Source organism: Chrysoperla carnea, chromosome 4, assembly GCF_905475395.1.
Source record: "Chrysoperla carnea chromosome 4, inChrCarn1.1, whole genome shotgun sequence".
Lineage (NCBI taxonomy): Eukaryota > Metazoa > Arthropoda > Insecta > Neuroptera > Chrysopidae > Chrysoperla > Chrysoperla carnea.
Window position 1 is genome coordinate 27,298,967 of NC_058340.1, and position 12,387 is coordinate 27,311,353.

General features: G+C 28.1%; 2 protein-coding genes across 2 annotated transcripts in view; one reads left to right on the forward strand and one right to left on the reverse strand.

Moving 5' to 3' along the window:
- Window positions 1-252: 252 nt before the first annotated feature.
- LOC123297260 (septin-2) lies at window positions 253-4,914 on the reverse strand. The gene is made up of 7 exons (XM_044878855.1): window positions 4,738-4,914; window positions 4,452-4,569; window positions 4,251-4,393; window positions 2,195-2,500; window positions 1,432-1,624; window positions 1,068-1,369; window positions 253-451 (listed from the first exon to the last, which is right to left on the reverse strand). The coding sequence occupies exons 1-7, from the start codon at window positions 4,762-4,764 to the stop codon at window positions 281-283; spliced, it is 1,260 nt and encodes a 419-aa protein (XP_044734790.1). The 5' UTR covers window positions 4,765-4,914; the 3' UTR covers window positions 253-280.
- A 325-nt stretch (window positions 4,915-5,239) lies between these two features.
- The window catches only part of LOC123298643 (neurobeachin), an 865,329-nt gene continuing 858,181 nt past the window's right edge, over window positions 5,240-12,387 (forward strand). Inside the window, exon 1 of the mRNA XM_044880735.1 lies at window positions 5,240-5,525. Within this exon, the coding sequence (XP_044736670.1) occupies window positions 5,367-5,525 (159 nt within the window). The 5' untranslated portion in view covers window positions 5,240-5,366. The remainder of the gene's footprint in view (window positions 5,526-12,387) is intronic.

Sequence of the window (12,387 nt, forward strand, 5' to 3'; positions counted from 1 at the left end):
TAAAAATTAAATACTTTATTTAAAATATGTTTTAACTAAAACTAAGCACAATATATATAAAATGGAAGATAATTTAAATTTATCTCTCTTTTTTTTAGTTTTAAATGTTGAAAAAGAACATATCTTATATTTTATAAATATTCTTATATTTTTAACATTGTAAGAAACTGTTATTCTCCATTAAATAAATAAAAATAAAAAATTAAATCGTAAAAAACATGATGATATAAAGCAAAAATAAAAACTATTTTACACAATATTTAAATTGCGTTTATCATTTTTATTTCTTTTTTCCTTTTAAAGTAAGTGTGTGATGACTTCCCAACTGTTGATATTGAAATTTCCGTCTATTAAATTCCATTATTTCATCCTCTAATTTTTTCCTACTTTCCTCCAATTTCTTCTTCTCTTCGGTATGATCTTTTTTCAATTTATCGAATTTTGCATGTAACTAAAAATAATATCGAATTAACAAATGGACACAATAGATTTTATATGGTTAGGGTGATCATAAGAAAACTTTAGAAAATATCCGTGAGATAATTCCCGTTTTTTCAGTGTAATAATATTTTAGAAATAAAAATACTAAAATCACACCAAAGTTTAACGTATTTGGATTTTTTTAGGAGTGACTAGAACTTAAGACTTCACGAAAATTCGTTTATTTAACTTTAAAACAAATATTTTGTAAGAAACTGCTTAGATAGATCCGATAGATCGTTTTTAGTAATAGAAGTTTGGACGATATCGTAGAAACTATGCACTAATTCATCAATTGAATTTGATTTTTGCAATTATTTGGTTTACTTTACGATATACTATAAGATTTCTCGAAATTGGGGACCAAAATTTGTTTCTGTCGTATACAATGGTTTCTTTTATCAAACGATTTGCAATTAGCATTTAATAAATAAGAAAAGTAATTGACTAAATATGGCGTCGTTACATTATCCAGTAAGCTGAGAAACATAACTGAATAAGTTTCACGACAATCGGCGTTGTAGTTATGTAGTTTTTAAACTAACACAACCAGAAATTAGTATTATTGTATAGATAGATAAACTTACTTCTTTTTCGGTTTCTTTTAATTCAGCTTCCTTTTCTTTAACTCGAACAACGAACATTTGTCGCATTTCATCTTCTCGTTGTTGTAACTCATGAACATGATTTGAGCGTTTAGCTTCAAAAGACTGCTGAAAACTAACGGGTTTATTATCAGCATCCACATCACTAAATCCCATTTGTTCTAATCGTCGTTTACGATACAATTCATAGTGTTTCGAATGTGTTTTTTCGCGCATATCTTCCATGTTTGTGCGAATTAACATTTCACGAAGTTTAACAAAATCGCAATGTGCTTCATTTTCAACTAAAAAAGAAATTTAGCGTAATATTAAAGTTAAAAAAAATTTAATGAAAAAAAATACGTACCTTGAACAGTTCCCCAAGGGTATTGCCGTGATCGCATCATTTTATTACCCACACGAACGAAATCTGTGCTGCCGACTACAGCAAAAGGCATGTGACTATTCATTTGGGTGTTAATTTCTGATACTGATTCATCATCCAAAGGAAATTGGTAAATCTGAACGCCATTATTAATTATTTCAGCCATTATTTTTGACTAAAAATTAAAAAAAAAAAGCAATTTGTATATTAATAACTCAAAAAATTATTCTAAGCAAGGGTTCAAATTCAGCAATTGATATAACTAATAATAAATGATCGCGATTCATGGGTATTGATTATTTTTGTTTTTTGAGTTTTACACAATGTTGCAAAAAAAATTTCATCTCAATATTTTATATTTCTACACTAATTTGAATCCAAAAGCATTGAAAATCTAGTTTATTTGACCAATATATTAATATCTTCTAAGAAATTTTTGAAATCGATCCAATAAATAATTGGGTACAAAATATTTATCTCTTTTCTCGCAATTTTCTTAAGGTATCTTTTGAAAAAATATATAGAGTAATTTTGATCCAAAAATAATAAAAAGGGGTTCCTGCAACGATTAGTTGATTATCGAAACCAACCAATGGTATCTAAAAGACTTCTCGGGACAATTTCTAACTATATATTTACCCAACAGTCAAATGAACTTGATTGTGGTTACATCTGGGTTCTAATTGCTATAGCAAATTCAAAAATTTGGGCTAAAATAAAATGGCTATTTTATTAAAATACAAACCTTAAACTTTAATAATTCTGTTTTTGAAATGGTATCAGCTTTTGCAATAATTGGTATGATATTCACTTTTGTATCTAATTTTTTCATACAAACTAAATCAATGGATTTTAGGCCATGTCCTGTTGGACAGATGAAGTATAAACAAACGTGTGTACGGCTATCATGATACGTTGATAATGACCGTTTGATTTTTAACTCTTCTTGTAAATATGCTTCAAATTGTGCATCGATATAGTCCACAATTGCTTTGAAACTATCTTCTTTGTTAATTTGATCACCATATCCTACTGTATCGCAAATGGTCAACTAAAAATAAAAATATCAGAATAAATTATAAATTCTTCGAGAATGTTGCAAAGTTTTTTTGAAAAAATCAACTTTGATTATAGCGTTGGTCTGTATGCGTATGTGATAATTAAAATTCCCATATTTGGGTCAAAACTTTAAGTGCCTGGCTATCATGACGTTGAAAAATTTCGAGAAAAATACATCCTCGTGAAAATTATTCGAGGAATTCTGCCTTGCCGTAGTAGCGGTCATGTTTTCTATTACCGATTGGTAAATAGAATTGCATTTCTATTTTTATTAAAGCATCAGTAAAATAATTCCAGTAACGTATAAAATTTGAGTGGTATTTATATTTGAGCCAAAAGTTTTTTCTATATAAGTTTTAGTTACAATATTTCCATACTTTTAGTGTTAATTTAATTTCAATACCTCTCAGTATATTTTTTTTTTAAATAAACATTTAATCTATATAGAGTAGAAAATTAATTATACGTTTAAAAATAGTTGCATACATTATATGCAATATATTACGTGACCATAAACGAATAAGAAATAGATATTTATTTCCGGTCTATTGTTACCATTAAAATTTAAAAAAAAAAAAAGGAAAAATAGTTTATGTATTTTACATAAAATTACATTTCTTTATCTGTAGTTTTTTTTATCAATATTCTGTATGATTTTTTTGATAACAAATTTTTGATTTGCATAAAAACTTAGAAATTATGTTCAAAAGTTACTTTCAAAGAGAAATTAAAAAGAGGAACACTAAAGATATATTTGATAAGATTTGACGAAACCTTCGTCATTTTGCTTACATTCAAATTGTGCACGCTGCGCTAGGACTGTTTTAAGGGAGAAGAATGAATGTAGTTGAAAAAAATAACAGACTAAAAATGAAAGTCGACAACCACAATTTAAACCGGACAAAAATACACGTGACGATTGGATTGTTTCTGTGAAATTCGCTGGCCATTCCATGGTTATAGAATTTGAAGTATCATAAATTGAAATTCGTCAAACCGACAAAGACAGAAACCTGTATTTGCGCCATATTCTCGATAAAAAATATCCACTAAATCGAACCTAATAACGGAGATTTCGTAATTAAAATTGATAAAGAATATCGATGAAGAATCATGTTCTCAAAATTCAATTTTAGAGGCTCAGGGTTTTTTTTTATCCCATTCCTTAACGGACACTAAAATTTCTTCATCTGCCCAGAATTCCAATTCTTTAATATTTTCAGATTTTCGAGGCAGGTCGCAATCTTTGTGTGCAAAATGATGATTTCTCGAATTAAAACTAAACGAGATATTATCAAATATTTGTTATTTTATAACCAAACCGATCTTATTGGTGGCCAGGATATCATGTAATATTGCTAAAGTAATAACAAATTTGATATAAAAGTGTGTTTGGAAATAAATACACGTACGTATTTCCTCTACGTGCTCTCAATTCATTTTCTTGTGGCTATTATGTAAAATCATTAATTATGTTTGATTTTATATTGATTCCTTGAATTTTTAGTAAAGATAACCTCAAAGTTTTAGTCATAATACTGTATTATATAAAATGAGTCTTTTCGTGAAATATTCAGAGTTATTAAAAACTATGTTTACTTTACTGGAATGGTTAAGATAAAAATAGTAATACTTTGTTTACGTTAAGTAAACTTTTTAACTTCTGGCCAACATATGTCATATAATGGATTCCTCAACTAACAAAGAACTGCGATTCCGTAGACAAAATGAAAAAAACTTACTTTTAATCGAACATTGCTTTCTTGTAATTCATAAGTGTGAGCTTTAAGCTTTACAGTAGGTAATGTATGTGGACTTGGCGAAGATTCAAAACTTGTATTGAACAATGAATCCATCAACGTAGATTTTCCAAGACCGGTTTCACCTATTAAAACAAAAATCGATGAAACTTTTGTTAAAATAGAATTTTTTTAGGTACTTACCGATACATAAAATGTTGAAAACAAATCCACTTTGGACACTTTTATTAACAAGTTGGTCTGGAAGGCTGTCAAAACCGACATGGCCGGCTAATTTTAGTGTACGAAATTTTTCTTCGCCCTTAAAAAATCAAAACAATAAATTTACAAAACATGACTCATACCACAAATCTTCTTTCAAAATAAAATGGGGAAAGTTAAACCAACGCCCCACAGAAACATAGGTAAAACAATGTTAATAGATAAAAGAAAGTTGAATTGGATCACTGATAATGAAATATTTACTTACATTTTGTTTTTCTGTTTCAACTGACATTATTAAAAATTAAATAAGAAATATAAGTCACTTAAAAAAATGTAAAGACGCCCAACGTCAAAAAATACTTTAACTTTAATGCATTACTCAGTAGATGGAGTTTGAAAGAACGTTTATGTATGTTATGTGTATATTATTTAGAGTGAAACGAAACAGGCAGTATTGATTAGATGAAGTCTAGTCGTGTTTAGCTCAATCCAAAATAACTATACACAAGAGACAGGAAAATGCTTGACCAATATATTTAAAAATTTAAATATTATAGTAATTTGATAACAATTTTTGACAAATAGCGGGAATTATTGAAAACATAAATAGAAGAAACATGAGATAGAAAATAAAGTGAGATATGAACATGTTATCTTTGTTTTAGTTGAAAATGTTTATGAATAGTGATTTTTCTTGCATAAGGTTGCAGCGTAGTCAGTCAGAGCGACATAATATCCCCTCCTTTCAATTACGCGATGTCAGTTTTCCAACATGGAAGATTTGTGTTTGCGGTATGATCATGTGTCGAATGTAATGTTGTTTTTCATGTAAATCATATAGTGTTTGTGCATTATTTCTGTGAAAAAACTGACAAATAGTGTTTTTTGTAAACAATGGCGGATTTAAATAATCCACCGTATAGTGATATCAAACATCCCGAAGAAGTAGTGCGAATGGCAATGAATGATAATCTCAAATTTGCCGTATTAATTGGACTTATTGAAGTGGGACAGGTGTCTAATCGAGAAGTCGTAAACAGCGTGTTACATTTGGTCAGTAAAAAATTGATAATCATAATCCTTATCACACAATTTTTACCGCTTGATTGATTACACCGATTTTTTATTACAGTGTTATTAATAAATTATTTGAATGTTTACAACAAAAATGAAAAACACCGTGTTATAAACAAATTATTGTATTTTTTTCGTTTATCAGTTTTTCATATTATCTAGAAATGACGTGGAAATAAATAGTTTGTAAGGTTTTCTGTTGTCTCAGGGTATTTTTTATTATGATAAGTTGACATTTTTTTACTTAATGTAATTAGTTGACTGTTTGTTTTTTGAAATCAATATGAAAATTTTTATTACGACTCAAAAATTTATGAAGGCGTAGAATGTTATCAATTTGCGGACAAAGTTTTCAGTCATTTTTCGCCACCGTTTGTGATAAATCATCAATTTCTTAAATGTTTAGATTACTATTGTTAATTAGTGATTAGTTAATTAACACAAGCTTGTCTTATTGTTTACTTGATTTAATTAACACAGTAATAATATTTTGAAATAATCATAAATTTAGTTTTCTTGCAAATCCGATGTCTGTGATTTTTTCTCCGAATAAAAATATTCATATAATTGTCGATCTAGAAAGTTGATATTTACAAATAAATTTTTGGAAGTATAAAACTTGAGTGAGATAGGCTGAAAATTGAGAAAAAACAGCTCTAAGGGTTAAAATTTTAGAAATCAGTTTAGTCTATTTGACAGTTCAAAATTATAAAACACTTGACGTGATTAAAGGTACACTAAGGGCAATCTATCAGACAGTAAAATTTTGGACAATTAATTCTATTTTCAATGCTGCGAAATTTCCCGACTTAATAGAAGCCAAATTTTTTAAGCATGTAAACTAATTGCATTTGTAGAAATTTAAGTTAGAAACAATTAAAAAATTTATCATTTTTGACGTTTGCGGGAAAACTATTTCTTTGTTGCATGCATGCCAGACGTTTGTGTTCTTTATTGGCTGTTTGCCAAATATTTCAGAAAATTGGTAGATGTTATCTCACAAATAAATGCATTTTTATCTAAATTGAATGCAAGTTTTTTGAACTTTGAAATTTCGACCAAAAATATATCAAAAATTAAGAAACAGAGGAAGGCTATTAAAGTGCTAAATCAATTTATAGTATAATTTTTTACTCATATTTTGTTGATAAATATTGAATAATATTTAATACTTAATATTTGTAGAAAAATTTATAAAAATAGGAAATTTTGTAAACTCGTATTTTTGTTGACCAACTTTCGTAGATTGTAGACATAAACAAAGTGTTTTGTCATGTAGTCAGTTTTAAGTATATTCAAACAGTCGAAAATTCGAATGTTAGGATGTATAATACAACCCTCAAAAAATTTGTTTATGCTGTTTATTTTTCAACAGGTTTCACATCTATTGTTTTATTATTAATCAAAATATGTACAATGCTAAAAAGTTCGAGAAAATTGCTTTAACCTTCTTTAATGTTTGAAATCAATATCGATTTTTTTTGAAGTTTGATGGGTAATGAAAAGTGATATGGAATTTAGTTTGCATGAGTTTTTTTTATTATCGGATCGATAGATTTTAATAAATAATAACATACTTTAGAATAAATAAAATATTGATTAATTTAATATAAAAATTACTTTATTACATAAATAAACATGAGGTAATTTTTAATTTAATAAATGGATTGTCTGCTTAAAAAATTTTTGAAGTAGCAAAATAAAAAGACCTCGCACAAATTAGATGTAATCTTGATTTCAGTCAAACTTTTTTAAATTTTGGCAAGTGATAGTTTAGGTCATTTTAAAGAAAAGTTCCCATGGTCACAAGTCATGAAAATGACAGGATTTCAAGTTAAACTAAATTAAAGTTGGAAAATGTACTTATTTGTGTAATATATGCCTATGTGTGTATAGGCAAATACATATACAGATATGTATAACTACATGAATACGTATGTTTTTTGATGTAAGGGTGTTGTTTTTTAATTCTTGTTTTTTTTTTTTTTTTTTTTTTAAAGAATATGATACGAAATTCGAAGAAGAATCAGTGTTAAATGTTCAGTGGATTAATAATATAAATTGTTAAGATCAATATTTTCAGCTACATATATACGTACATGATTTTTGACAATTAAATTACAATAATTTTTTTAATATAAATGAGTACAATTTCCAATTTTAATTTAGCGATAACTTGAAATCCTGTCATTTTCATGACTTGTGACCATGGGAACTTTTATTTAGAATGACTTAAACTATCATCCCCAAAATTTGAAAAAGTTTGACCGAAATGCAGATTACATATAATTTTTGCGAGGCCTTTTAGCTTGGTTACATTTACAGATTCGTAACATAATTACAGGTAGCGAAAGTTCGACGTCAATTTTCACCGTCGAAGTTTTTAGTAGCAAACTTTGAACATTATTTTTTTTATATAGATTGTATCTAATTTTTATGATCAGTTGTGTACATTTCAATTATATTTTTGGCTTTCCCATTGAAATTGGGAAATTTTCCTTTTTTTTTCTGTCTTCCTTAGTTAAATCAAATAGAAATTATATTGTTAAATTATTATGGTGTTATCTAATTGGTGCATTAAAAATATGGCTAAAATAAATTAAGTGTGAGATTCCTTTCTGGGATATAAAGAAAAAGATAATGTTAAAACATTAGGTTCGAAACTTACAAAATAAAAATAATAAAAAAATCGAAAAAATTAATTCGAGATCACTAAAATTTTTATATTTTGTAAGTGTTATTGTAATTTTGATAATGCGTTACATGTTTCAACCAAGTAAAAAATGTCTGTATTATGTTATACGAATAAATTGAGCTACTGACGATGATTAAATTGATTAAAAAACGAAGAAGTTATAAGCATTCAAAGATTGTTGCCTACCTCCTTTTAACAAAACACAGTTTTATATGTAGCTATCTCTATGGTGATATGTGACAGTGATGTCAACTTCACTTTTCTGCGCGCGCAGTGAGGATTCTTCACTTGAAGTGATAATAAAAATTTAGTCAACATGCCTATTAAGTTTTAAAATCTAATCGTTTAGCATGCTATGATTTTGGTTATTAGATGACTCAGGCTACTTGGTTTAATATATGACTATTTTTGATATGGCACAGGTCTAATACATCACCACTGTATACTTTTTGTGTTGTCACTATAACAAATTTTGATTAATAATATACTTACAGCTATAATTTGTAGTCAATTAACGTAATTTTTTCAAGAATTTAACTTATTTATGTACTTATTTATGTGATATTTATAATTGATAAGTGACTATAAGTATATTTCCACTTAAAATTAGTACTTGATTTGTAATTTTGATAAATTAAATACGATGATTAGAAAGTAATGATTAATTATTCAATAGCCGACTTAGCTGGCGCTATCTCAAACTATGCTATGTGTGACACCCCGTATAATACCATAGTTGTACGAAGCACGTCCATAAGGTTATGTTAAGATCAATTACAAAAGAAAACAAGTGAAAACAAACAATTGAATGAGTTAATTGTTGAAATACCATGCATAGACAGTGATGATGACTATCACATTACACATACATAACTGATATTCCCATAATTACATACTATACAATTTGCGCCCTCACGGGTAAACAGTTACATTTACGAAAAAATGTTTCAAACAAAAGCTGGTTATTTTTTTATAAGGAATATTTTTTACATTTAAAATTTTGTTCTATCTCTAACGGTTTACAAGATGGGTCCTATGGACCCAAGACCCAATTTACCTAGACCTATGTTGCTCATTTACGAACTCGACCTCACTTTTTACGTCCTCAGAACGCTATTAAAATTTCACCTTGATATCTTTTTTCGTTTTTGAGTAATCGTGATGACAGACAGACAGATGACAGACGACAGACAACCGGAAATGGACTAATTAGGTGATTTTGTGAACACCTATGCCACAATTTTTTGGTTAGCATCAATATTTTTAAGCGTTACAAACTTGGGACTAAACTTACTATACCTTGCATACTACATATATGCATGGTATAAAAATGCCACTCGAAAGAGGGTGTTATATTAAGCGTAATACGACCAACTTATTATTGCAGTAAGTTTACTAAAATAAAAAAAGGAATGATTTCTATTCATTTTCATTGTGCCCACAAAATCTTTTTCACATAAAATATGCATAGGAATAATTTTCTTTTGCTATATAAAGAAATATTTCTTTGCTACTTTACTTGCAAATAAACCAACCGTAATTTCTTTTTTATTTCGAATTTATATTCAATGTTATTAAACTGTATAAAGGAAGGAATTTAAATTTAAAAATATTCTCAATATATTATATTGACTTATGGAGTCATATAGTCCAAGCTTCCATAACAGTAACAATTACGTCCAAAAATTCCTAAAAATGAATATAGATCAAAATGATAAGGTCGGGTTGGGAATTAATTTTGCTATCCCGATTGGATAGGAGGGTTAAATTCAGGCGTTGCATAAAAAGATATATTTTTTAAGAAACCACAGTAATTTACAACAAGACTGTTCAAAGCTGTGGATGAAGTGTTAATCCACCTTTTAATAGTCCAGTCATTCCATAGACCATTGCTATTTTTATACTATGCAAATGAAATATACCAAGATATACTAAGTTTAGTCCCAAGTTTGTAACGCTTAAAAATATTGATGCTGTGAACAAAATTTTGGTATACGTGGTCCTAATATCACCTAATTAGTCCATTTTCGGTTGTCTGTCTGTCTGTGGTCTGTTCGTCTGTCTTCACGATTACTTAAAAACGAAAAGAGATATCAAGCTGAAATTTTTATAGCGTGCTTAGTACGTAAAAAGTGAGGTCGAGTTCGTAAATGAGTAACATAGGTCAATTGGGTCTTGGGTCCGCAGGACCCATTTTGTAAACCGTTAGAGATAGAACAAAAGTTTCAATGTAAAACATTTTTTTTTTTAAATTTTTTCGTAATAATCACTGTTTACCCGTGAGAGCGCAAATTATGCGCAAATCGTATAGTATGTGTTATATGGGAATATCAGTTATATATATGTGCCATGTATGTATATTGTATGTGTAATGTGACAGAGTAATCAACACTTGTATACATAGTAGTTCAACACTTAACTCGGTCAATTGTTTGTTTACACTTGTTTTTAGATTTAATTTGATGTAATTAGTGATTTACTCAACAGGTTAATGAATTTATGTTAATTATCTTTATTTTTTATAATTTTTTAAAACAGTAAAGGAATAAAAACATTTCCAATTGACATGATTGTAATTGTAAGTAATATATCTAATTATACATTCAAAAGCTTACTATCTGGTTGTTTAAATAAAATAATCAATATTAGTAATTTTTCCAATATTTTCTTAGCAAGAAGCAAATAATGAGAATAATATATATAATATGACAGCAAAAACAGGCGACTCGATACAAACGAGATTTACGTGTTAGAAGCACCCACTGATAAAATATTATTTGAGATTTACTGAACAAGAAGCATCCTCTGGTAAAATATAATTTGACAATAACTCTTGTATGCTTATAAGTATCAATAAATTTCTTTTAAATGATACTTGCTTGGCAAGAAGCACACTTTTATTTTCTAATTTGTCAATAATAACAACTATTTTTGTGTAACAATAACAGGTGTTTTATCTACTTAACATTAAAATTTTACTGTTCCTAATTTTCCTAATTTTGTAGTATGATCTAAATAAATTCCCGGAAGCAGTTTTTCCATTATATAAGCTTGTTATGTAAATTTGAAAAATGGGCTTATACTGTCAATTGATTGTTCTTAGTTATATTTTTAAAAGGAAGAAATATTATCAAAAATTCGCTAGTGTTTAAAAATTTCACTTTTATTCTTTGAATGTTTTATGATATTATTTGTAACTGCTATAGGGGCTTGAACTAATATTCCTGTATGTTTTCGTATAACAAAGATACGCTTTGATAGAATTTATTTGAAGTGAAGACGGTTACGTCAAAAAAAATGTACGTGTCATAGTCGTATCACTACTAAATCAAATTTTCAGAACGGCAGGAGTGTATTTGTTTATTGAAAAATATAAAGTTTTTGATAAATAAAAAATTCTATTTTTAATTTATCAAAGTTAATTTTTTTTATCAGTATTAAAAAAAAAATGTTTACACGTATGCACAGGTGCATTGCTTATATGTATTAACAGTTGTCTAAGAAGAATTTAAGAAACTGAAGTATCGCTTTTTTAAAAGATAATGCATGTTTTTATAAATTACTCCTCTCTCTGTTTTAGCATCTCCTAAATTAATAGCTTATCTTTTATAGAAAAATATCTGAAGGGTGCTAAATTAATAGAGCCGGCTTAAAAAATAGCTCAGTATTAGGTTATCACCACCAATCTTTTTTTTCGAAGGGGTTCACTAATATGATATAGCTTAGTGGTCTGAGTATTCACTCGGAAAGTGGAAGGTCCGTACTGGAAGGTCGATTTCTGGTATCTAGTATCTTGCTCGAAATGAGCAACGGAAATGAAACCCTTCACTCATACATGATAGTAACAATGGTAAGGTTTTCATTGACTACACTTCCTGAGAACATTGTGACACGAGACTAGCCATTTATTTGGTATAGCCTATGATTTGAGTATCCACCCGGAAAGAACAATGTCCGTGGCTCGATTCCTGGTGCCAAGCGTGTGAGTTTTTTCTTACATATTAATTTTTATTAAAATTCCATCACAAACTATCGAAATCGAGCTTTTTTATACATGCATTTTTGTCGATTGTTGTTTTTTTCAACGGGACTATATATAAAGAATTGTTTTCAAAATACAGAACGCTATTGTTGTATCATATGTAA

Bases quoted from the DNA above. Each gene is read 5' to 3' on its own strand.
- LOC123297260 (XM_044878855.1), bottom strand. From the start codon at position 4,764: ATGTCAGTTGAAACAGAAAAACAAAAT. The intron at 1,625-2,194 runs GTTTGTATTTTA...TTTAATTTTTAG, and splicing joins CAGAATTATTAAAGTTTAAG to TCAAAAATAATGGCTGAAAT. The intron at 1,370-1,431 runs GTACGTATTTTT...TTTCTTTTTTAG, and splicing joins CCCTTGGGGAACTGTTCAAG to TTGAAAATGAAGCACATTGC.